The sequence below is a fragment of the Bombina bombina genome, chromosome 4, assembly GCF_027579735.1.
Source record: "Bombina bombina isolate aBomBom1 chromosome 4, aBomBom1.pri, whole genome shotgun sequence".
In the NCBI taxonomy this organism is placed as follows: domain Eukaryota; kingdom Metazoa; phylum Chordata; class Amphibia; order Anura; family Bombinatoridae; genus Bombina; species Bombina bombina.
Genome location: NC_069502.1, coordinates 459,467,320 through 459,494,405, shown reverse-complemented (window position 1 = coordinate 459,494,405; position 27,086 = coordinate 459,467,320). Strand labels below are relative to the sequence as shown.

At 41.1% G+C, this 27,086-nt stretch overlaps 1 protein-coding gene across 4 annotated transcripts in view; it reads right to left on the bottom strand.

Annotated features, from left to right (window-relative positions):
• Positions 1-27,086, bottom strand: part of DVL3 (dishevelled segment polarity protein 3) — a 569,022-nt gene that overhangs the window by 108,507 nt on the left and 433,429 nt on the right. For all 4 annotated transcript variants that reach the window (XM_053710326.1, XM_053710324.1, XM_053710325.1 and 1 more), the window contains 4 exons: positions 18,313-18,382; positions 7,993-8,132; positions 7,725-7,801; positions 1,404-1,471 (listed from right to left, as the gene is read on the bottom strand). In XM_053710326.1, the coding sequence (XP_053566301.1) occupies positions 1,404-1,471; positions 7,725-7,801; positions 7,993-8,132; positions 18,313-18,382 (355 nt within the window). The remainder of the gene's footprint in view (positions 1-1,403; positions 1,472-7,724; positions 7,802-7,992; positions 8,133-18,312; positions 18,383-27,086) is intronic.

Here is a 27,086-nt window from a genome sequence, read left to right as displayed (position 1 = left end):
GGCCCCTGACAGGAGTCACCTCTGTCACCCCCTGATGGCGACTCATATACCATATGGAAATACTGTGCTCATAAATTAGTACTCCTGTACCCCATTATCTTGAAGGAACACATTCAAGGAGTAATGGGTCTAACATAGGTATGAGAACCCCTAATAAATAAAAAAATGGAGTAAGAGGCTAAAAGTTCTTGTTGTTTGGGGTTGTTTCCGCCTCCTAGTGGCGGGAATTCAATCCCACACGTCAAGGCTTGTGGACTCTCCCCATCATATAAAAGAAATATTATAACAGAAAGTGAAAAATATGTGGTAACAAAGCTGACATTCCAAAAGTGGTAGATCAAATTAATGAAAAATGTGCATTTAGCTTAAAAATGCATTTATTATTATACTTAGTAGCACTATGAGAGTAACAAAATTAGACTTATTTAGACAAGTAAGCTAGTAGGATAATTGGATGCATTGGAAGAGATATTAGGAACAGAAAAAGTGAGGTTATTATGCCACTTTGTAATAGATTACCTATTAAAGTGACAGAAAACCACAACATTTTATTTTGTGATTTAGATAAAACATACAATTTTAAACAACTTTCTAATTTACTTCTTTTATCAGATTTGCTTTATTTTTTTATCCTTTGCAGAAAGAACACTGGCAGCTAGCTGAACACATCTAGTTAGCCAATCACAAGAGATAAATGTGTGCAGGCACCAATCAGCAGCTAGCTCCCACTAGTTTAAGATATATGCATATTCTTTTTCCAACAAGGGATACTAAGAGAACAAAGGACATTTGAAAATTGAAGTGAATTTCAAAGTGTCTTAAAATTAAATGCTTTATCTGAATCATGAAAGGTTAATTTTGACTTTCTTATCCCTTTAAAAAGTGTATACAATTCTGGAGACAGTGTTTCCAGGGCTATATAAACAAACTAGAAATGTTTCATAGAAGAGCTACTAAAATGGCACAAAGTAAAAAAAAAAAACTTACAAGCAAAGAGCAATAATAGAATCAAGGGTTGCAGGTTCAGGAATAATTTGTGCAAGCAAATCTTTACAGAAGGGGTGGTTGATTCATATAATAGACACATACGGGTGGTAGAGACAAAAACATTAAGAAAATTCAAGAATTTCTGGGATATACATAACGTTAATCTGAAAAAAAGCTTACAATTCAAATTTCAAATATGGACAAACTAGAAGATACTTATGGATTCTATCTGCCATTAAAAATCTATCTTTCTATGTAAGCACACAGAGAAAAGCAATGCTAGGTGTAACATAGAAGCATTTTAAGTTTTTTTTATTTCACATTATGCACAGACTTAGAAGAGAGACATTTTATCCCTCCAGAAAAATCCTATTTTACACTTCTAATGTCTCATTCTGCACTAATTCCAAACTTACTTCTGGGCAATGTGAAACATCCACGAGGGGAGGGATCCCAGCACTTGGCAACAGTTAAAGTGATGGGTCTGTTTGGGAGTAAAAGAACAAACAGATTATTACACTAGACAAGAGAGATTTACCACTAACCCAGAAGTGATTCCCACTCTATTTGCAATACCATGCTATACCCTTCACACAATACAAACCATTTCCAAAAATAATAGAATTAATTTGTTTCTCTATAGCAGTGTTTCTCAACTCCAATTCTCAAGTACCCCTAACAGGATAGATTTTCATGATATCTAAACTAAAGCATAGGTGAAATAACCGGTGGAAGCAAGAGAACTTAGTAACCATGGTTACTGATCACTTGTGCTCTAGCTTAGATATTATGAAAATCTGGCCTGTTAGGGGTACTTGAGGACTGGAGTTGAGAAACACTGCTCTAGAGAAACTCGTTCTGACTGCAATACACTTAAAAGGACATGAAACCCAATTTTTTTTCTCTCATGATTCAAAAAGAAAAACATAATTTATGCTTACCTGATAAATGTATTTCTCTTGTAGTGTATCCAGTCCACGGATCATCCATTACTTGTGGGATATTCTCCTTCCCAACAGGAAGTTGCAAGAGGATCACCCACAGCAGAGCTGCTATATAGCTCCTCCCCCAGCTGTCATATCCAGTCATTCGACCGAAAACAAACAGAGAAAGGAGAAACCATAGGGTGCAGTGGTGACTGTAGTTTAATTAAAATTTAGACCTGCCTTAAAGGGACAGGGCGGGCCGTGGACTGGACACACTACAAGAGAAATAAATTTATCAGGTAAGCATAAATTATGTTTTCTCTTGTTAAGTGTATCCAGTCCACGGATCATCCATTACTTGTGGGATACCAATACCAAAGCTAAAGTACACGGATGATGGGAGGGACAAGGAAGGATTAAGCGGAAGGGACCACTGCCTGAAGAACCTTTCTCCCAAAAACAGCCTCCGAAGAAGCAAAAGTATCAAATTTGTAACATTTGGAAAAGGTGTGAAACGAAGACCAAGTCTCGGCCTTGCAAATCTGTTCAACAGAGGCCTCATCTTTAAAGGCCCAGGTGGAAGCCACAGCTCTAGTAGAATGAGTTGTAATCCTTTCAGGGGGCTGCTGTCCAGCAGTCTCATAGGCTAGGCGTATTACGCTCCGAAGCCAAAAGGAAAGAGAGGTTGCCAAAGCTTTTTGACCTCTCCTCTGTCCAGAGTAAACGACAAACAGGGAAGATGTTTGACGAAAATCCTTAGTAGCTTGTAAGTAAAACTTCAAGGCACGGACTACGTCCAGATTATGTAAGAGACGTTCCTTCTTTGAAGAAGGATTAGGACACAATGATGGAACAACAATCTCTTGATTGATATTCTTGTTAGAAACCACCTTAGGTAAAAACCCAGGTTTGGTACGCAGAACTACCTTATCTGCATGAAAAATCAGATAAGGAGAATCACATTGTAAGGCAGATAGCTCAGAGACTCTCCGAGCCGAGGAAATAGCCATCAAAAACAGAACTTTCCAAGATAAAAGTTTAATATCAATGGAATGAAGGGGTTCAAACGGAACTCCTTGAAGAACCTTAAGAACCAAGTTTAAGCTCCACGGGGGAGCAACAGGTTTAAACACAGGCTTAATTCTAACCAAAGCCTGGCAAAATGCCTGGACGTCTGGAACCTCTGCCAGACGCTTGTGCAAAGGAATAGACAGAGCAGAAATCTGTCCCTTTAAGGAACTAGCTGATAATCCTTTGTCCAAGCCCTCTTCGAGAAAGGACAATATTCTAGGAATCCTAACCTTACTCCATGAGTAATTCTTGGATTCACACCAATAAAGATATTTACTCCATATCTTGTGGTAGATTTTCCAGGTAACAGGCTTTCGTGCCTGTATTAAAGTATCAATGACTGACTCGGAGAAGCCACGCTTTGATAGAATCAAGCGTTCAATCTCCATGCAGTCAGTCTCAGAGAAATTAGATTTGGATGATTGAAAGGACCTTGTATCAGAAGGTCATGTCTTAGAGGCAGAGTCCATGGTGGAAAGGATGACATATCCACTAGGTCTGCATACCAAGTCCTGCGTGGCCACGCAGGCGCTATCAGAATCACCGATGCTCTCTCCTGTTTGATTTTGGCAATCAGTCGAGGGAGCAGAGGAAACGGTGGAAACACATAAGCCAGGTTGAAGAACCAAGTCGCTGCTAGAGCATCTATCAGCGTCGCTTCTGGGTCCCTGGACCTGGATCCGTAACAAGGAAGCTTGGCGTTCTGGCGAGACGCCATGAGATCCAACTCTGGTTTGCCCCAACGATGAATCAATTGAGCAAACACCTCCGGATGGAGTTCCCACTGCCCCGGATGGAAAGCCTGACGACTTCGAAAATCCGCCTCCCAGTTCTCCACGCCTGGGATATGGATTGCTGACAGGTGGCAAGAGTGGTACTCTGCCCAGCGAATTATTTTTGAGACTTCTAACATCGCTAGGGAACTCGTGGTTCCCCCTTGATGGTTGATGTAAGCCACAGTCGTGATGTTGTCCGACTGAAATCTGATGAACCTCAGTGTTGCTAACTGAGGCCAAGCCAGAAGAGCATTGAATATCGCTCTTAACTCCAGAATATTTATTGGAAGGAGTTTCTCCTCCTGAGTCCACGATCCCTGTGCCTTCAGGGAGTTCCAGACTGCACCCCAACCTAGAAGGCTGGCATCTGTTGTTACAATTGTCCAATCTGGCCTGCGAAAGGTCATACCCTTGGACAGGTGTACCTGAGACAACCACCAGAGAAGAGAATCTCTGGTCTCTTGATCCAGATTTAGCAGAGGGGACAAATCTGTGTAATCCCCATTCCACTGACTCAGCATGCATAATTGCAGCGGTCTGAGATGAAGGCGCGAAAATGGCACTATGTCCATTGCCGCTACCATTAAGCCGATTACCTCCATACACTGAGCTACCGAAGGGCGCGGAATGGAGTGAAGAACACGGCAAGCATTTAGAAGTTTTGATAACCTGGACTCCGTCAGGTAAATTTTCATTTCTACAGAATCTATAAGAGTCCCTAAGAAGGAGACTCTTGTGAGTGGGGATAGAGAACTCTTTTCCTCGTTCACTTTCCACCCGTGCGACCTCAGGAATGCCAGAACTATCTCTGTATGAGACTTGGCAACTTGAAAGCTTGACGCCTGTATCAGGATGTCGTCTAGATACGGAGCCACCGCTATGCCTCGCGGTCTTAGAACCGCCAGAAGTGAGCCCAGAACCTTTGTAAAGATTCTCGGGGCTGTAGCCAACCCGAAGGGAAGAGCTACAAATTGGTAATGCCTGTCTAGAAAGGCAAACCTTAGAAACCGATGATGATCTTTGTGAATCGGTATGTGAAGGTAGGCATCCTTTAAGTCCACTGTGGTCATGTACTGACCTTCTTGGATCATGGGTAGGATGGTCCGAATAGTTTCCATTTTGAAAGATGGAACTCTGAGGAATTTGTTTAAGATCTTTAGATCCAAAATTGGTCTGAAGGTTCCCTCTTTTTTGGGAACCACAAACAGATTTGAATAAAAACCCTGTCCTTGTTCCGTCCGCGGAATTGGATGGATCACTCCCATAACTAGGAGGTCTTGCACACAGCGTAGGAATGCCTCTTTCTTTATCTGATTTGCAGATAGCCTTGAAAGATGAAATCACCCTTGTGGAGGGGAAGCTTTGAAGTCCAGAAGATATCCCTGAGATATGATCTCCAACGCCCAGGGATTCTGAACATCTCTTGCCCACGCCTGGGCGAAGAGAGAAAGTCTGCCCCCTACTAGATCCGTTGCCGGATAGGGGGCCGTTCCTTCATGCTGTCTTAGAGGCAGCAGCAGGCTTTCTGGCCTGCTTGCCTTTGTTCCAGGACTGGTTAGGTTTCCAGGCCTGCTTAGATTGAGCAAAAGTTCCCTCTTGTTTTGAAGCGGAGGAAGTTGATGCTGCACCTGCCTTGAAATTTCGAAAGGCACGAAAATTAGACTGTTTGGCCTTTGCTTTGGCCCTGTCCTGAGGAAGGGTGTGACCCTTACCTCCAGTAATGTCAGCAATAATTTCCTTCAAACCAGGGCCGAATAAGGTCTGCCCCTTGAAAGGAATGTTGAGTAATTTAGACTTCGAAGTCACGTCAGCTGACCAGGATTTAAGCCATAGCGCCCTACGCGCTTGGATGGCGAATCCGGAATTCTTAGCCGTTAGTTTAGTCAAATGAACAATGGCATCAGAAACAAACGAGTTAGATAGCTTAAGTGTTCTAAGCTTGTCAATAATTTCAGTCAATGGAGCTGTATGGATGGCCTCTTCCAGGGCCTCAAACCAGAATGCTGCCGCGGCCGTGACAGGCGCAATGCATGCAAGGGGCTGTAAAATAAAACCTTGTTGAATAAACATTTTCTTAAGGTAACCCTCCAATTTTTTATCCATTGGATCTGAAAAAGCACAACTGTCCTCAACCGGGATAGTAGTACGCTTTGCTAAAGTAGAAACTGCTCCCTCCACCTTAGGGACCGTCTGCCATAAGTCCCGTGTAGTGGCGTCTATTGGAAACATTTTTCTAAATATAGGAGGTGGGGAAAAAGGCACACCTGGTCTATCCCACTCCTTGCTAATAATTTCTGTAAGCCTTTTAGGTATAGGAAAAACATCAGTACACACCGGTACCGCATAGTATTTATCCAGCCTACACAATTTCTCTGGTACTGCAACTGAGTTACAGTCATTCAGAGCAGCTAATACCTCCCCAAGCAACACACGGAGGTTCTCAAGCTTAAATTTAAAATTAGAAATCTCTGAATCAGGTTTCCCCGAATCAGAGATGTCACCCACAGACTGAAGCTCTCCATCCTCATGATCTGCATATTGTGACGCAGTATCAGACATGGCCCTTAACTTTTGATTGAATAAACTAAGTATAAAACACCACACTCTTCTTACGACCTCCATCTTGGTTGAGGCTTGCAAGAGAATGACTGGATATGACAGCTGGGGGAGGAGCTATATAGCAGCTCTGCTGTGGGTGATCCTCTTGCAACTTCCTGTTGGGAAGGAGAATATCCCACAAGTAATGGATGATCCGTGGACTAGATACACTTAACAAGAGAAATACAATCTTAAGCAACTTTCTAATTTACTTCTATTATCTAATTTGTTTCATTCTCTTGGCATCATTTGTTGAAGAAGCAGCAATGCATTAATGGTTTCTAACTTAACTCATGGGTGGGTTAAAGGGACAGTCAACAACAGAATTTTTGTTGTTTAAAAAGATATATAATCCCTTTATTACTCATTCCCCAGTTTTGCAAAACCAACACAGTTATATTAATATACTTTTTACTTCTGTGACTAACTTGTATCTAAGCATCTTCTGACCGCCCCTAATCACATGACTTTTAGTTATTATCTATTGACTTGCATTTTAGCCAATTAGTGCAGTGTCTGCAACTAGCCACGGGCGTTATCACAATGTTATCTATATGGCTGACATGTACTAGCTCTCCCCTGCTGTGAAAAGCAAATAAAAAGGAGGCGGCCTTCAAGGGCTTAGAAATTATCAAATGACCCTTTCTAGGTTTGTTTTCAACTAGAATACCAAGAGAACACAGCAAAATTGTTGATAAAAGTAAATTGGAAAGTTGTTTAAAATTACATGTCCTATTTGAAAAATGAAAGTTTTTTTTGGACTTGACTGTCCCTTTAATCACAATCAATATATATATTCAGCCACCAATCAACAGCTAGAACCTAGGTTCTATGCTGCTCCTGAGCTTATCTAGATAAACCTTTCAGCAAAGGATAACCAGAGAAGGAAGCAAATTAAATAATAGAAGTAAATTGGAAAGTTGTTTAAAATTGTATTCTCTATCTGAATCATGAAAAAAAAATTGGGTTTCATGTCCCTTTAAGTAAATAAACTGTATGCACAAGGATATGTAAGCAATATGAATTTTACAATTCCCTTTCATGGAAAGGACATGGGTGTTTTGTTCAGCCACAACACTAGTAGGAATGTAAACTATGATATAGCCTATACTATTACACTATGAAAAAATATGTCACAATAAAGAATGTAATTTGGTTAAGTGATTACATATAAATCAGATTCAAATAATGAACCTCACTGGACTGTTGATTAGCATCAAGTTTCCCATATGCTCCTTTTAGTAAAAAAACAAAACAACAACATTATTACATAATGACAAGTGAGAATCCTTACAACAGATTCATACATCATAGCCCCCTGACCACCACTTATATATGTCCTTACTACATAATGATGTTTACTTACCCTGGCTTGTGCACAATCTCTCTCAGGACTCGCACTGCATCATCATTACTCATGTTCTCAAAATTGATGTCATTTACCTGGGAAGATTACACATTGGTCTTTAAATGTAAAGTACATTAAACTGGACTTATAATTATAGTGTAGCCTCTTACTTTCCCTACAATTAGAGCTGACCCCTAGCTTCTGCTATGCACCAATCCTAATGTATCCCACAATAATACCGATTATCCCCACTCACAAGCCTTAGTAATTAATCTTTGCAACAAACCTGCAGTAGCATATCTCCAGGTTCAATCCTCCCATCTGCGGCTACAGCTCCACCTTTCATGATAGATCCAATGTAAATACCCCCATCTCCACGCTCATTACTTTGCCCAACTATGCTGATGCCCAAAAAGTTGTATTTCTCTGAGAAAAGAAAAGAAAAAGACAAGAGGTACTTGGGAGCTGCAGGATAAGACATGATAATTAGAAAACCATTATGAGAAAGAAAGTAAAAATGGTACAATGACAGTAAAAGTACTAGGATGGGCAGAAAGTAACCAATAAGTAGGTTAAGGTGTGTCTATCCATTAACAGAACAAAATCACACCCTACAAGAGCTAAAGGAACCATAGAACAAGAGTGGGGTTACCTTGAGAATCCCATGACCATGCAGACCTCTAAGACATCACCCTGAAAGCCTATATATAAACATGCTTTCAATAAGCAATATTTTAGCTAAATATATGCCATTGTAACCTGCACAAGTGTATATATTTACTGAGATCTTGGTGCCTTAAATGTTATACCTATGTTTTTTTTAAGTTTCAGGCACAAACATAACCAGTATATCACCCAGTTTCATGTGTCCTACATATCTCTCCATTAGTATACATTTTTTTCCTGGAAGATGATTACTGCTGATATATTGTTCATTTACTAACAACTCCTCTTTGGTCCAAGGGACAAATAAAATACCACACAGCATAATCCAGAGCCAACTTTAACCCCATTTAGTGTAAAGAATGTCTAAGATATGTTGTCTGCTTTACTTGTGTGGAAGAGGAGAACAAACCACCTTGCACACTACTCCACTTGTTCATCCTCTATAGGAGATGTCAGGATGCATTATGTAGTGTGTGATGTCACCTAGTCAATTCCTGCTCATGAAGGATTGAACCCTCTTACAGTGTATTTATCTTGTCGCTACAACACAAGATGTAGGGGACTATAACAGAACACCTGTCTCCTGATCTAATTTAATTAACCCCTAATGATATGCATGATGATAAATTCCTTTCCTTCCTGGCAAGGAAAGTCCACAACTTAATTCCTTACTGTTGAGAAATACAACACCTGGCCACCAGGAGAAGGCAAAGACACCCCAGCCAAAGGTTTAAATATTCCTCCCACTTCCCCTATCCCCCAGTCATTCTGCCAAGGGAACAAGGAAAAGTAGAAAAAACATCAGCGTATAAAGGTGCTAGAAGATATAATACAAAAAAGGAACCGCCCAATAAAAATAAATTATGGGCGAGGTTGTGGACTCTCCCTGCCAGGAAGGAAAGGAATTTATCTGGTAAGCATAAATTATGTTTTCCTTCCTTACAAATCTGATCCATAGAGGCTTCGTTTTTAAAAGCCCAGGAGGAAGCCACTGCTCTAGTGGAATGAGCCGTTATCCTCTCAGGAGGCTGTCAACCCGCTGTCTCATATGCTAAGTGGATGACACTCCTCAACCAGAAAGATAGGGAAGTCGTAGTAGCCTTCTGCTCCTTACGCTTCCCCGTATAGATGACAAAGAGGAAGATTGTCTGAATTCCTTAGTAGCCTGAAGATAGAACTTCAAGGCACAAACCACATCTAGATTGTGAAGCAAGCGTTCCTTTGCTTAAGAAGGATTAGGACACAAAGAAGGAACAACAATTTCTTGATTAATGTTACGATCCGACACAACCTTAGGGAGGAACCCTAATTTAGTATGTAAAGCTGCCTTATCAGTGTGGGAAACAAGATAAGGGGGGTCACATTGCAAAGCAGAAATCTCAGAAACTCTGTGTGCAGAGGCAATAGCCAACAAAAAAAGAACCTTCCAAGATGCCAATTTAATATCAACAGAATGCATAGGCTCAAACGGAGCCTGCTGCAAAACACTAAGAGAAAGATTGAGGCTCCAAGGCGGAGCCCTAGATCTAAACACAGGTCTGATCCTATATTGAAAAAAAAACCAGGCAGACACTCAAAATTGCAAGAAGTTCCAAAGGCTTTACTTCAAGGCAGCAGTACAACACAGAACCAGAGTCAGAGCCTTAACAAAGGTCTGCACATCTGGAAGCTCAGCCAATCTCTTGTGCAGTAACACCATCAGGGTTGATATCTGTCCCTTCAGGGAACTAGCAGATAAACCCTTCTCCAGTCCATCCTGGAGATAAGATAAAATTCTGGCAACCCAAGTCCTCCACACTTTATGGTAGATAAGACGAGAAACTGGCTTACGAGCTTGAACCAGAGTGTCAATAACACTCTCAGAAAACCCTCTATTGGCTAAGACTAAGCATTCAATCTCCACACAGTCAGTCTCAGAGAATCTAGATTTTGATGAACGAAGGAACCCTGTATCAGCAGATCTCTGAGACAAGGTAACCTCCACTGAGGAGATGAGGACATCCCCACTAGATCATTAAACCATGTCCTTCGTGGCCACGATGGAGCAATCAGAATCACTGATGCTCGCTCCTGCTTGATGCAAGCCACCACACGAGGGAGAAGCGGTAATGGAGGAAAAAGATATAAGTCTGAGCCTCCATGGTACTGATAGGGCATCTATCAGTTCCGCCTGAGGATCTCTCGACCCGTACCTGGGTAGCTTGGTATTAAGGAAGGATGCCATGATTAGTCCGCTTCCCAGTTGTCCACACCCGGAATGTGGATCACTTAGAGTACATCTGAGTCTTCGCCCACTCTAGTATCTGAGATACTTTTCTCATTGCCAAGGGACTTCTCGTTCCCCCCTGATGGTTGATGTAGACAACCAAGGTTATATTGTCTGATTGAAATCTGATAAACTGGGAGGAACCCAGAAGGGGTCAAGCCTCCTGAGTCCACAGCCCTTGTGTTTTCTTAGCACCCCAAACGGCTCCCCAGCCAGAAAGGCTTGCGTCCGTAGTCACAATCTCCCAGGACGGTCTCAAGAAGCACGTGCCTTGGGATAGATGATCTGGACAGAGCCACCAGAACTATGTTTAACCTTGCTCTTACGCTTGCTAGAGAGAGGTAAGGCACTCAGGGCCGCAGACAGTGCCGATTGTAACTGCACAGTAAAGTCCGCCGGAAAAAAAGCCCCCTCCAGATGGAGGATTAGTTTGGCCGTGGGGAACTGCATGTGGAGTGGGTAGTGTAGAAAGGGTAGTAATCTTTAGGGACACGGATTTCTGAGAGGTAGATGGCTAAGAGGGGTTAATAGCGCTATGAGTATTAGCAGGCTTGTCTCCCTTCTTAGACTTTAGAACAGTGGAACAAAATTGAGCAGGTGGGCAAACCACGGCCTCTTCACAATATAAACAGGAATTATTAATCAGTACAGAAGGAGCGGAACCTTCTAATGTAGTATCCTCCATAGCTAAGATATATTCACATAAGGACAGACAAAAAAACATAATTTATGCTTACCTGATAAATTTATTTCTCTTGTAGTGTATCCAGTCCACGGATCATCCATTACTTATGGGATATATTCTCCTTCCCAACAGGAAGTTGCAAGAGTCCACCCACAGCAAAGCTGCTATATAGCTCCTCCCCTAACTGCCATTACCAGTCATTCGACCGAAAACATGCAGAGAAAGGAAAACCATAGGGTGCAGTGGTGACTGTAGTTTAATGGAAAAATTACCTGCCTTAAAGTGACAGGGCGGGCCGTGGACTGGATACACTACAAGAGAAATAAATTTATCAGGTAAGCATAAATTATGTTTTCTCTTGTTAAGTGTATCCAGTCCACGGATCATCCATTACTTATGGGATACCAATACCAAAGCTAAAGTACACGGATGATGGGAGGGACAAGGCAGGTACTTAAACGGAAGTTACCACTGCCTGTAAAAAACCCTTTCTCCCAAAAATAGCCTCCGAAGAAGCAAGGTATCAAATTTGTTAAATTTGAAAAAGTATGAAACGCAGACCAAGACTCCGTCTTGTAATCTGTTCAACAGAAGCCACATTTAAAAAAGGCCCAAGTGAAAACCACAGCTCTAGTAGAATGAGCTGTAATCCCTTCAGGAGGCTGCTGTCCAGCAGTCTCATAAGCTAAATGAATTATGCTTTTTAACCAAAAAGACAGAGAGGTTGCTGAAGTCCTTTGACCTCTCCTCTGTCCAGAATAGACAACAAACAAGGTGAATGTTTGATGAAAATCTGTAGTAGCTTGTAAGTTAAACTTTAAAACACGAACCACGTCCAAATTGTGTAATAGACGTTCCTTCTTTGAAGAAGGATTAGGATACAAGAATGGAACAACAATCTCTTGAGTGATATTCTTGTTAGATACCACCTTAGGTAAAAACCCAGGTTGGTACACAGGACTACCTTATCCGTACGGAGAACCAGATAAGGAGAATCACAATGCAACGCAGATAACTCGGAGACTCTATGAGCCGAGGAAATAGCTACCAAAAAGGAACTTTCCAAGATAGAAGTTTGATATCTATGGAATGAAAAGGTTCAAATGGAACTCCTTGAAGAACCTTAAGAACCAGCTTTAAGCTCCATGGCGGAGCAACATTTTTAACCACAGGCTTGGTTCTAACCAAAGCCTGACCAAATGCCTGAACGTCTAGAATACCTGCCAGACGCTTGTGCAAAAGAATAGACAGAGTAGAAATCTGTCCTTTTAAAGAACTAGCTGACAACCCTTTTCTCAAAATCATCTTGGAGAAAAGATAATATCCTGGGAATCCAGACTTTACTCCATGAGTAACCCTTGGATTCATAACAATAAGATATTTACACCATATCTTATGTTAAATTTTCCTAGAGACAGGCTTTTATGCCTGTATTAAGGTATCAATTACTGACTCGGAGAAGCCATGCTTTGATAACATCAAGCGTTCTGTCTCCAGGCAGCCCATCTCAGATTAGTTATATTTAGATGGTTGAAAAGACCCTGAGGTAGAGGGTCCTGTCTCAGAAGCAGAGACCGTGGTGGAAAGGATGACATGTCCACCAGATCTGCATACCAGGTCCTGCGTGGCCACGCAGGCGCTGTCAAAAGCACCAAAGCACTCTCCTGCTTGATCTTGTGCAAATCCCTCCGGAGGGAATTCCCACTCCCCCGGATGAAAAGTCTGACGACTTAGAAAATCTGCCTCCCAGTTCTCAACACCTGGGATAGGGATAGCTTTTAGACAAGAGTGAGTCTCTGTCCAGTGAATTATTTTAAGACTTCTAACATTGCTAGGGAACTTCTGTTCCCCCTTGATGGTTGATGTAAGCCACAGTCGTGATATTGTCCGACTGAAATATGATGTACCTCAGAGTTGCTAACTGAGGCCAAGTCTGAAGAGCATGGAATATCGCTCCCAGTTCCAGAATATTCATTAGAAGGAGGGTCTCCTCCTGAGTCCACTATCCCTGAGCCTTCAGGGAGTTCCAGACTGTATCCCAACCTAAAAGGCTGGCATCTGTTGTAACAATTGTCCCATCTGACCTGCGGAAGGTCATACCCTTGGACAGATGGACCCGAGATAGTCACCAGAGAAGAAATAAACTAAGTATAAAAAACCACAGACTCTCACGACCTCCTATCTATGTTGAGACTTGCAAGAGAATGACTGGTAATGGCAGTTAGGGGAGGAGCTATATAGCAGCTTTGCTGTGGGTGGACTCTTGCAACTTCCTGTTGGGAAGGAGAATATATCCCATAAGTAATGGATGATCCGTGGACTGGATACACTTAACAAGAGAAAGAACGCTTTTATTTAAAAAAAACCAAAAATTTAAATGTAGATATAAAGCTGTACGCTAAACTCATAGCCTTAAGAATCAATAAACTGCTACCCCAATTAATCCACTTAAACCAAGTAGGTTTCGTGCCTCGCAGAGAGGCAAGAGATAACACCACCAAGATACTAAATTTACTTGAATATGCCCAAACCTATACCATTCCCTCTATTTTCCTGGCCATCGATGCCGAAAAGGCGTTTGATCGTCTAGATTGGCTATTTTTAAAACTTACATTAGCACGATTCGGAATAAGAGACAAACTCATAGGAAAAATCTTTGCTTTATATCATACCCCGAAAGCCCGAATTAAATTGAATGATTCTATTTCAGATCCCTTTCCGGTCCTTAATGGTACCAGGCAGGGATGCCCTCTCTCTCCTTTATTGTTCGTCCTAGCCATGGAAGTCCTAGCTGCTAACGTCAGGGAAAACTCGGGTATACAGGGGATTCAGGTAGGCGACACCCAATACAAAACAACGTTGTATGCTGACGACGTCCTCTTCACACTCACTTCACCTTTACAATCACTCTCTTCACTTATGCCTGCAATAGAGACATATAGCTCCCTAGCCAACTTCAAAATTAACATGGCAAAGTCAGAATTTTTAAGTGTAGGACTCTCAGACCTCACGACCAACCGAATTACAGAACAATACCAGTTTAGGCGACAACACACCTCTATCAAATATTTAGGGATTCAAATCCAAAGCACACGAGACTCCCTATATCGGCTGAACTATCAGACCCTATTAGAATCTGTGAGAACAGAACTGAAGGGTTGGCAGAACAAATGTTTGTCTTGGCTCGGCAGGGTGCAAGCATTTAAGATGAGTATCCTGCCTCGCATTTTATATCTATTTCAGACGGTCCCTATTTGTCTCCCCAAGCAGTACATTAGCGATACACAAACTTTAGTTAATTCCTTTGTATGGGCACACAAACGCCCCAGGATAGCAAAAGCTACACTTTATAGACCCCGTAATAAAGGGGGGCTCGGGGTACCCAATCTCATGCTCTACCAACAAGCGGCGTGTCTTAATAGAATAATAGATTGGTGTAAAAATGTGCAGGACAAGGAATGGGTAAAACTCGAGCACGACCTAGCTGGCTCAAAGAGCCTAGGGGCGCAATGTTGGTTGTATAAGCAAGACAGGAGTGCACTGATATTGTCCACCTCTCTTATAAAGGACACATTTTCAACATGGGATTGCCTCACCAGACCCTTAAAGGGTGTGTCTACAGTACCTTCCCCATTAACCCCATTACTTCATAACAAGAACTTCCCTCCTGGTCAACAGACACAGGCGGACGGGTCATACGGCATTGCAGCAGGGTTCCCATGTTTTTCTGTGTTGGAGGGAGGTAGCATTTTACCTAGATCCTCCTTGGTAGAAAGAAACATTCCACATTTCAACAAGTGGTTTGAATATCTCCAAATGTCACATTTTATCTCACATCACACAGACAGAGCTAATATAGTCAGGAGCCTAAACCCTTTTGAAACGCTTTGCTGGTCCACGCAATCAACAAGAGGTGCTCTCTCAATGTCATATAAAATCTTAATAGCCATACACTCTAGAGACCTCCCTCCATATACTCGAGTCTGGGATTCAGAGCTGGGCTTCACAGTCCCTCCTGAGACTTGGGATGTTATTTTCCAACACATGGGGAAAGCACCATCTTCAATGAGCATCACAGAGACAAATATGAAATTATTGTGTAGATGGTATCTTTACCCAAGCAGGCTTGCCAAGATTCATGGACTCTCTGACCCTCTCTGTTGGAGAGGATGTGGACAAGTCGGCTCTCTATACCATATATGGTGGGACTGTCCAGTTCTCCAATCCTTCTGGAAGTGCATACATATCGAGATTCAAAAAGCCCTTACACATGAGATTCCGTATGACCCCTTGACATTACTACTTAATAAACCCCCTCGACTTAAATGTAAATATAAATCTACACTACTTTATATAATGCTTAGCGGCGCAAAGCAGCTAATCCCGAGGCTATGGAAACAAAGAACTGTCCCGACTATGAAAGACTGGTCACAGAATGTCTCATTTCTTTTATCCCTTGAGAAATACCACTATACTCAGACTAACAGACTTGACTTCTATTGTGCAATGTCTTTATACTGGGAAACCTATAGCTACAGAGCCGAGGAGATCACCCCACAATTAACTAACACCACTATAACCACCCATTAGGGGCTGAGTTTAGGGAGATATGTGTATAATTGGGCAACACTCAAGAATACGCTCTATACTATTATGGTTGTGGGTCTTTCTATGACATTATCTATTACGACTTTACGACTTTTACAGTTTCCCATACTGAAATTTCAATCTTGTAAAGCATCATTGTCTGCATACGAATTACATAACATGTTTTTCTTTTTTGTTGTTGTTATTTAATTGTTGTTAAGAAAGGAAAAAAAAGAAAAAAGGACACAAGCTTTGGACTGCGCAAAAGGACTTTTGCTCTTTCATTGGACATTACGACTTATGGCTTTTTTTTTATTTTATTTTTTTATTAAGCGGACCTGAAGATTAGGGTCCATGAGAATTGTCCACAATGATGTTATTATTTTCCTTTTGTTGTGCAATTGTCTTCTAAGTATGTTGTCAATTTTTTTTTTCTCTATCAATAAAGCTTGTTGAAAAAAAAAAAAAAAAAAAAAAAACGGCACCTTTATAATCTCAATGGCTGGGGCACTCACCACCTCCTAGACCCAGACAGCTAACGGTGAAAACACTCTTCTTAGGAGTGATGTCCACAGCAGGATCGTAGGAAAATGAAAAGACCGCATCCGGTCACGTGGTGCGTAGGACAGGACTTTCCCTGCTATGAAAAAGATGCTCAGCTATTATGAGCTGCACAACACTGGAAAAACAAAAGTGAAACTTGTATGTTCCAAGCCAAAAGCACACAGTCTATGAGCCCAAAAAACTCTCACATTAAAGCAGTTATAAATAACCCCTTGCTGTTCAAATAATCTCCCTAAAGGTGATATTAACCTTTGATCCCATCGAGGCATAAAGGAGCCATACTGTGACCCTGTATAGTGAAAGTGTACATATAAAAACGGTCTTACCCTCCAGGATCCATGCTGTGGAACAGGCACAGCCTCTCAAGTGTAACAGTCTTGCAGCGATGCTCTGACATGGACTTGAGTGTGTAACAGCAAGCAGTGAAACTCGTCAACACTAATTGCTCAGGAGTAACAGTCTGGATGGGTTCACAGAAAAAAAATCCCTGCATCTCCAGACTCTAACTTTCATCAATACTCTCACAGAGAGGTTGACATGATTACTTAAAATTCCAGTCCTTTCTTGAAGGGAACATACCCATTACAGGACTATCCAAATCTTCTGACACTTCTCTGCCACCTCCTATAGTGATGAAAGGCAAAGAATGACTGGGGGATTGGGTAAATTGGAGGAATATTTAAGCCTTTGTCTGGGGTGTCTTTGCCTCCTCCTGGTGGTCAGGTGTTGTATTTTCCAACAGTAAGGAATGAAGTCGTGGACGTTATGGAATGAAATGTGATATTTTGTGATATTTTGTGAAATTCTATATAGGATAACGTTTGGTACAACTATTTTATGTTTTTTGTTTTGTTGTATAACATCTCTGATACGCAGATTGAGTTCAGATAGGGGCAGGAGCATGCATTAACTGTCAAAATGGGTTAAAGAGATATAAAATCAATTATTTTTCTTTCACAATTCAGATAGAGCATGCAATTTAAGCAACTTTATAATTTACTTCAATTAACAAAAATGTTTGTTCTCTTAATTTGTTAAAAAGCAGGGGACTAAGCTTAGGAGCCAACCCATTTCTGGAGCACTATATGGCGGCAGTTTTGAAAGAACTGTATCCATTTGCAAGAGAACTAGAGGGCAGCACTATTTCTGCCATGTAGTGCTCCAGATGCCAACCTAGGTATCTCTTCAACAAAGAATATAATGGGGATGAAGCAAATTTGATAATAGAAGTAAATTGGAAACTTTTTAAAATTGAATGCTCTGTCTGAACCACAAAATATTTTTTTGGAGTTTCATATCCCTTAAAGCCACACCCTCTGGGAAATCAGAATACAGAGTAATTTTAAAACGTATGTTTATATTTTTTATACCAACTCATTTTTTGTATAAATTGTAGGAAGATTAAATGACTTTCCAGTTTGCTTCCATTATCAATTTTGTTTCATTCTCTTTATATACTCAATTCAAGGAGCAGTAATACACTGCTGGAATCTAGCTGAACACATCAGTAAGCCAATGGTAAAATGTGTATATGTGCAGCCACCAATCAGCAGCTAGCTCCCAGCTCCTGAATATACATAAGTATACTTTTCAACAAATGATAACAAGACAACAAAGCAAATTAAATAATAGAAGTATATTGGAAAGTTGTTTTAAATTGTATGCTCTTCTTGAATCATGAAAGAACATTTTTGGGTTTCATATCCCTTTATACAAGGATGTCCAAATGATTTCACACCAAATTCATTATAAGACAATATTTTCTTTAACATATAACTAAAAAAAAAAAAAAACATTAAGACTGACAAACCCTGGCGTGGCATCCTTTCCATACTCACCCATATTTAGCGTGACTGTGATTATGTTTAGAGACATGGTGGAATCTGTAATGCTGCTAAATGAAGAAGACTAGAAGAAAAGAAAAAAAAGTAGGGGTGTTACTTGTTTTTCTTACTATGGAATTTAATTTGAAGTATGTAATCAAATCACCTCTCAAGCTCCTTTTTCTCTAGAGAAAACAGACCCTTTTTGGCTAACCTCTCCTCATAGTCTAAATCCTCCATTACCCTCTGAACTTTTTCTAACTGTGCAATGTTATTTTTTAAAATTGGTACCCAGAACTGTACTCCATACACAAGGTGATGTCTTACCAGGGATATATATATATATAAAAACAGAACAGAATCCCCTTGCAAAGCTATTACATTTTACTCTGACCTAGTCACCTACACAGTTTTGTATGATCTGCAAAAAAATAGAATTCCTAATTACGTTTATCAAACATGAGTATGATCCATTTACTTCTACTTGCTGCTCCCGGTCTTTTATCCAGTTATTTATCCATGAGTTAACATTTTCAGATATTTCCAGTCCCTTAATTTTGTATAATAATCTCTCATGTGGTCCTGTTTAAAACGCCTTTGAAAAATCCAAGTAAATCACATAAACTGATTGATTTACTTTCTATATTTGTACCTACTTTCTCAAAAAACCATGCTGATTAGAGCTCATAATTTTGTCAGCATACGCTTATAATCCCTTGTAATCCATTTCAGTATCTTCCTCACTACCAATGTCAGGCTTACTGGTTTAAGAGTAAACGTTTGACTATAACAGTGCTAAATTCCCTTAGAACCTTTCAGTGTATTTTATCTGGACCTGGAGTTTTATTTACCTTGAAGTTATCCATATTTTCCTGATACAATCTAGAGATACCCAATTTCTGTTGCTCTTTTGCATGCTTTGTTACATCCCTTATATATTTGGAATATGCTATTATCTTTAAATGTTTATTTAGCCGTATTGGCTTGAATTTATTTCTTTTAACTTTCATAACTATGTGGTATGTGTGTATGTGTATAATTATTTAACAAAAATGTTAAAATTCTCCATTAATCCTCCGTGTTTTTATTTGAGAATACTTAGTCCCAATTTAAGTTGCTTAACAATTTACTTTAATCATTGAATTTTACTTTATTAAAATTAAAAGTCTTGGTTGGACCCGGGATCATGTTATGATCACTGTTACCTAAATGTTGTTTGACTTCTACCACCCAACTCAGTAACAAATTAATTCCACTTACCAAATAATTACCTTCATCTACCTCTGTTCTAACATAATTCTCACCCTTGCAGTCCCCACCTCCTGTTTCTCACCTTCCAACCCTTCCAGACTGTAAGTTCCCACAGGAATAGACCCCTCAATTTCTCATGTATTTGATACATTTTGTCCTGTACTTTTATTTTTTGTGCCCATGGACAGCGCTGCAGAATTTGTTGGCGCTTTATAAATAAAGTATAATAGTAATAATAATGATGTTTGGTATTTTATATAGCTTTATTTCTAGTTGGCTCCTCTATTAATTATGACAAAGTTATCTTTGACAATATTTAAAAATATATTTCCCAAACAAAAAAAAAAACAAAAAAAAGGAGGATAGAAAGAGAACAAATCAAAATTAGATAAAATAAATAAATAATAATAATAAAAATAAATATATATATATACATATATATATATTAGCTGTATTGCTAGTTTCATTGCCCCAATTTATTTTGGGGTAGTTAAAATCTCCCACAACTAGAAAACTGGTATTATTAGCAGCTTTTCCTATTTGCATTAGCAGTCAAGTTTCCTCCATGTCACTATTGTTGGGTGGTTTATAGCATGTTTCTAATATATTTTTATCTTCACTCTTTATTTTAACCCAGTGTCTCTATATTATCACCCGTATCATCATAAAACAGAATTTATGTTTACCTGATAAATTACTTTCTCCAACGGTGTGTCCGGTCCACGGCGTCATCCTTACTTGTGGGATATTCTCTTCCCCAACAGGAAATGGCAAAGAGCCCAGCAAAGCTGGTCACATGATCCCTCCTAGGCTCCACCTACCCCAGTCATTCGACCGACGTTAAGGAGGAATATTTGCATAGGAGAAACCATATGATACCGTGGTGACTGTAGTTAAAGAAAATAAATTATCAGACCTGATTAAAAAACCAGGGCGGGCCGTGGACCGGACACACCGTTGGAGAAAGTAATTTATCAGGTAAACATAAATTCTGTTTTCTCCAACATAGGTGTGTCCGGTCCACGGCGTCATCCTTACTTGTGGGAACCAATACCAAAGCTTTAGGACACGGATGAAGGGAGGGAGCAAATCAGGTCGCCTAAATGGAAGGCACCACGGCTTGCAAAACCTTTCTCCCAAAAAATAGCCTCAGAAGAAGCAAAAGTATCAAACTTGTAAAATTTGGTAAAAGTGTGCCGTGAAGACCAAGTCGCTGCCCTACCTATCTGATCAACAGAAGCCTCATTCTTGAAGGCCCATGTGGAAGCCACAGCCCTAGTGGAATGAGCTGTGATTCTTTCAGGAGGCTGCCGTCCGGCAGTCTCGTAAGCCAATCTGATGATGCTTTTAATCCAAAAAGAGAGAGAGGTAGAAGTTGCTTTTTGACCTCTCCTGTTACCAGAATAAACAACAAACAAGGAAGATGTCTGTCTAAAATCCTTAGTAGCATCTAAATAGAATTTTAGAGCGCGAACAACATCCAAATTGTGCAACAAACGTTCCTTCTTCGAAACTGGTTTCGGACACCAAGAAGGCACGACTATCTCCTGGTTAATGTTTTTGTTAGAAACAACTTTTGGAAGAAAACCAGGTTTAGTACGTAAAACCACCTTATCTGCATGGAACACCAGATAAGGAGGAGAACACTGCAGAGCAGATAATTCTGAAACTCTTCTAGCAGAAGAAATTGCAGCCAAAAACAAAACTTTCCAAGATAATAACTTAATATCAACGGAATGTAAGGGTTCAAACGGAACCCCCTGAAGAACTGAAAGAACTAAGTTGAGACTCCAAGGAGGAGTCAAAGGTTTGTAAACAGGCTTGATTCTAACCAGAGCCTGAACAAAGGCTTGAACATCTGGCACAGCTGCCAGCTTTTTGTGAAGTAACACAGACAAGGCAGAAATCTGTCCCTTCAAGGAACTTGCAGATAATCCTTTCTCCAATCCTTCTTGAAGAAAGGATAGAATCCTAGGAATCTTTACCTTGTCCCAAGGGAATCCTTTAGATTCACACCAACAGATATATTTTTTCCATATTTTGTGGTAAATTTTTCTAGTTACAGGCTTTCTGGCCTGAACAAGAGTATCAATAACAGAATCTGAGAACCCTCGCTTTGATAAGATCAAGCGTTCAATCTCCAAGCAGTCAGCTGGAGTAGGACCAGATTCGGATGTTCGAACGGACCTTGAACAAGAAGGTCTCGTCTCAAAGGTAGCTTCCATGGTGGAGCCGATGACATATTCACCAGATCTGCCTACCAAGTCCTGCGTGGCCACGCAGGAGCTATCAAGATCACCGACGCCCTCTCCTGATTGATCCTGGCTACCAGCCTGGGGATGAGAGGAAACGGCGGGAATACATAAGCTAGGTTGAAGGTCCAAGGTGCTACTAGTGCATCTACTAGAGTCGCCTTGGGATCCCTGGATCTGGACCCGTAGCAAGGAACCTTGAAGTTCTGACGAGAGGCCATCAGATCCATGTCTGGAATGCCCCACAGTTGAGTGATTTGGGCAAAGATTTCCGGATGGAGTTCCCACACCCCCGGATGCAATGTCTGACGACTCAGAAAATCCGCTTCCCAATTTTCCACTCCTGGGATGTGGATTGCAGACAGGTGGCAGGAGCGAGTCTCCACCCATTGAATGATTTTGGTCACTTCTTCCATCGCCAGGGAACTCCTTGTTCCCCCCTGATGGTTGATGTACGCAACAGTCGTCATGTTGTCTGATTGAAACCGTATGAACTTGGCCCTTGCTAGCTGAGGCCAAGCCTTGAGAGCATTGAATATCGCTCTCAGTTCCAGAATATTTATCGGTAGAAGAGATTCTTCCCGAGACCAAAGACCCTGAGCTTTCAGGGATCCCCAGACCGCGCCCCAGCCCATCAGACTGGCGTCGGTCGTGACAATGACCCACTCTGGTCTGCGGGAGGTCACCCCTTGTGACAGGTTGTCCAGGGACAGCCACCAACGGAGTGAGTCTCTGGTCCTCTGATTTACTTGTATCTTCGGAGAGAAGTCTGTATAGTCCCCATTCCACTGACTGAGCATACACAATTGAAATGGTCTTAGATGAATGCGCGCAAAAGGAACTATGTCCATTGCCGCTACCATCAAACCTATCACTTCCATGCACTGCGCTATGGAAGGAAGAGGAACGGAATGAAGTATCCGACAAGAGTTTAGAAGTTTTGTTTTTCTGGTCTCTGTCAGAAAAATCCTCATTTCTAAGGAGTCTATTATTGTTCCCAAGAAGGGAACTCTTGTCGACGGAGATAGAGAACTCTTTTCCACGTTCACTTTCCATCCGTGAGATCTGAGAAAGGCCAGGACTACGTCCGTGTGAGCCTTTGCTTGAGGAAGGGACGACGCTTGAATCAGAATGTCGTCCAAGTAAGGTACTACAGCAATGCCCCTTGGTCTTAGCACCGCCAGAAGGGACCCTAGTACCTTTGTGAAAATCCTTGGAGCAGTGGCTAATCCGAAAGGAAGCGCCACGAACTGGTAATGCTTGTCCAGGAATGCGAACCTTAGGAACCGATGATGTTCCTTGTGGACAGGAATATGTAGATACGCATCCTTTAAATCCACCGTGGTCAAGAATTGACCTTCCTGGATGGAAGGATTGTTCGAATGGTTTCAATTTTGGAACCTTGAGAAACTTGTTTAGGATCTTGAGATCTAAGATTGGTCTGAACGTTCCCTCTTTTTTGGGAACTACGAACAGATTGGAGTAGAACCCCATCCCTCGTTCTTTTAATGGAACAGGATGAATCACTTCCAGAAGATAACCTTGGAAGACTGTTTCTAGCGCCCAAGGATCCAGAACATCTCTTGCCCAAGCCTGAGTGAAGAGAGAGAGTCTGCCCCCCACCAAATCCGGTCCCGGATCGGGGGCCCGCATCTCATGCTATCTTGGGAGCAGTGGCAGGTTTCTTGGCCTGCTTTCCTTTGTTCCAGCCTTGCATTGGTCTCCAGGCTGGATTGGCTTGAGAAGTATTACCCTCCTGCTTAGAGGACGTAGCACTTGGGGCTGGTCTGTTTCTGCGAAAGGGACGAAAATTAGGTTTATTTTTGGCCTTGAAAGACCTATTCTGAGGAAGGGCGTGGCCCTTGCCCCCAGTGATATCAGAGATAAACTCTTTCAAGTCAGGGCCAAACAGTGTTTTCCCCTTGAAAGGAATGTCAAACAATTTGTTCTTGGAAGACGCATCCGCTGACCAAGATTTTAACCAAAGCGCTCTGCGCGCCACAATAGCAAACCCAGAATTTTTCGCCGCTAACCTAGCCAATTGCAAGGTGGCGTCTAGGGTGAAAGAATTAGCCAATTTAAGAGCACGAATTCTGTCCATAATCTCCTCATAAGAAGAAGAATTACTAATAATCGCCTTTTCTAGCTCATCGAACCAGAAACACGCGGCTGTAGTGACAGGGACAATGCATGCAATTGGTTGTAGAAGGTAACCTTGCTGAACAAACATCTTTTTTAGCAAACCTTCTAATTTTTTATCCATAGGATCTTGGAAAGCACAACTATCTTCTATGGGTATAGTGGTGCGCTTGTTTAGAGTAGAAACCGCCCCCTCGACCTTGGGGACTGTCTGCCATAAGTCCTTTCTGGGGTCGACTATAGGAAACAATTTTTTAAATATGGGGGGAGGTACGAAAGGTACACCGGGCCTGTCCCATTCTTTATTAACAATGTACGCCACCCGCTTGAGTATAGGAAAAGCTTCGGGGGGCCCCGGGGCCTCTAGGAACTTGTCCATTTTACATAGTGTTTCTGGAATGACCAGATAATCACAATCATCCAAATTGGATAACACCTCCTTAAGCAGAGCGCGGAGATGTTCCAACTTAAATTTAAAAGTAATCACATCAGGTTCAGCTTGTTGAGAAATTTTTCCTGAATCTGAAATTTCTCCCTCAGACAAAACCTCCCTGGCCCCCTCAGACTGGTGTAGGGGCCCTTCAGAAACAATATCATCAGCGTCCTCATGCTCTTCAGTATTTTCTAAAACAGAGCAGTCGCGCTTTCGCTGATAAGTGGGCATATTGGCTAAAATGTTTTTGATAGAATTATCCATTACAGCCGTTAATTGTTGCATAGTAAGGAGTATTGGCGCGCTAGATGTACTAGGGGCCTCCTGTATGGGCAAGACTGGTGTAGACGAAGGAGGGGATGATGCAGTACCATGCTTACTCCCCTCACTTGAGGAATCATCTTGGGCATCATTTTTACTAAATTTTTTATGACATAAATCACATCTATTTAAATGAGAAGGAACCTTGGCTTCCCCACAGTCAGAACACAATCTATCTGGTAGTTCAGACATGTTAAACAGGCATAAACTTGATAACAAAGCACAAAAAACGTTTTAAAATAAAACCGTTACTGTCACTTTAAATTTTAAACTGAACACACTTTATTACTGCAAGTGCGAAAAAGTATGAAGGAATTGTTCAAAATTCACCAAAATTTCACCACAGTGTCTTAAAGCCTTAAAAGCATTGCACACCAAATTTGGAAGCTTTAACCCTTAAAATAACGGAACCGGAGCCGTTTTTATATTTAACCCCTTTACAGTCCCTGGAATCTGCTTTGCTGAGACCCAACCAAGCCCAAAGGGGAATACGATACCAAATAATGCCTTCAGAAAGACTTTTCTATGTATCAGAGCTCCACACACATGCAGCTGCATGTCATGCTGTTCTCAAAAACAAGTGCGCCATACCTGCGCGAAAATGAGGCTCTGACTATGATTAGGGAAAGCCCCTATAGAATAAAGTGTCTAAAACAGTGCCTGCCGATATTATTTTACAAAAAATACCCAGATTAAATGATTCCTCAAGGCTAAATATGTGTAAATATGATCGATTTAGCCCAGAAAATGTCTACAGTCTTAATAAGCCCTTGTGAAGCCCTTATTTACTGTGTGAATAAAAATGGCTTACCGGATCCCATAGGGAAAATGACAGCTTCCAGCATTACATCGTCTTGTTAGAATGTGTCATACCTCAAGCAGCAAAAGACTGCTCACTGTTCCCCCAACTGAAGTTAATTCCTCTCAACAGTCCTGTGTGGAACAGCCATGGATTTTAGTAACGGTTGCTAAAATCATTTTCCTCATACAAACAGAAATCTTCATCTCTTTTCTGTTTCAGAGTAAATAGTACATACCAGCACTATTTTAAAATAACAAACTCTTGATTGAATAATAAAAACTACAGTTAAACACTAAAAAACTCTAAGCCATCTCCGTGGAGATGTTGCCTGTACAACGGCAAAGAGAATGACTGGGGTAGGCGGAGCCTAGGAGGGATCATGTGACCAGCTTTGCTGGGCTCTTTGCCATTTCCTGTTGGGGAAGAGAATATCCCACAAGTAAGGATGACGCCGTGGACCGGACACACCTATGTTGGAGAAATATCTTCCCTTATTGTAGGTTTAAGGTCAGGTTTAATATACATGCAAATTACCCTTTATATCTATCCCTTCTAAATAAGGTATAACCCTCTAAGTTAAATGCCCTGTCATGTGAATCATCTCACTAGGTTTCAGTTATGCTGATATAATATTCCACCTGCTGCTAAGCGCTCCAGCTCCCCCCCAATTTACCTGTCATGCTTCTAGCATTTGTTACATTTAATTTACATGTGCTTTCTGTTGCTACTTAGTGCTCTTCCCCTCAAAACTTTGTTATATCATATTTCCTAAATGTATCCTACCTTCATCCATGCTTTGAGATATTTCAGATGTATCATTTTCACAGACTAATCTGTCAATTATATTATGTAAGGATTAACCCCACCCTTCTCTAGTATAAAAGATTCTTTAAATGTGCTACTATCCACTCACCCAACACACTTGCACCCATATCATTTAGGTGCAATCTATTCTTACTATACAAATTGCACCCAACTGAAAAGTCAGCCCAGTGCTCTAAAAAGTGAAACCCATAATTTTTACACCACATTTTTAATGAGGAATTAACTGCCCTTAGCTTCTTCTGCTTTATTGGATTAGCACATGACACTGGTAATATAAAAAAAAAAAACTACCTTGGAGGTCCTTACTTTAAGCTTGCTTCCTAACTCCTTGAAGTCATGTATTAGGACACTCCATCTCCTTTTAACTCTGTCATTACTGCCAATATGCACCATGACTGGAGTTTCAGACCCAGATCTCTCTAACAATGTACCAATACACTCTACAACATGCCTAACACAAGCCCCTGGAAGACAACAAATTGTTATATTTAAGGGATATGAATGACAAATTACCTTGTCTACCTTCCTTATAATATAGAGTCTCCTACGGCCAACATCTGTCTTGGGCCCAGACATGTATGCCCATCTTCTGCGAATGGATGAATGTTTACTGGATAATTAGACAAAAAAGCCCACTCTGACATTGCCACACCTGAACCAATACCCCCAAAACCTTCACTCAATCGAGCAAATATATTGGGGTGTTTAACTCAGAACTGGCCTGCCTCTTCTGCTTACTCCTGCTTCCTCTTCTGTTACCCAGGTA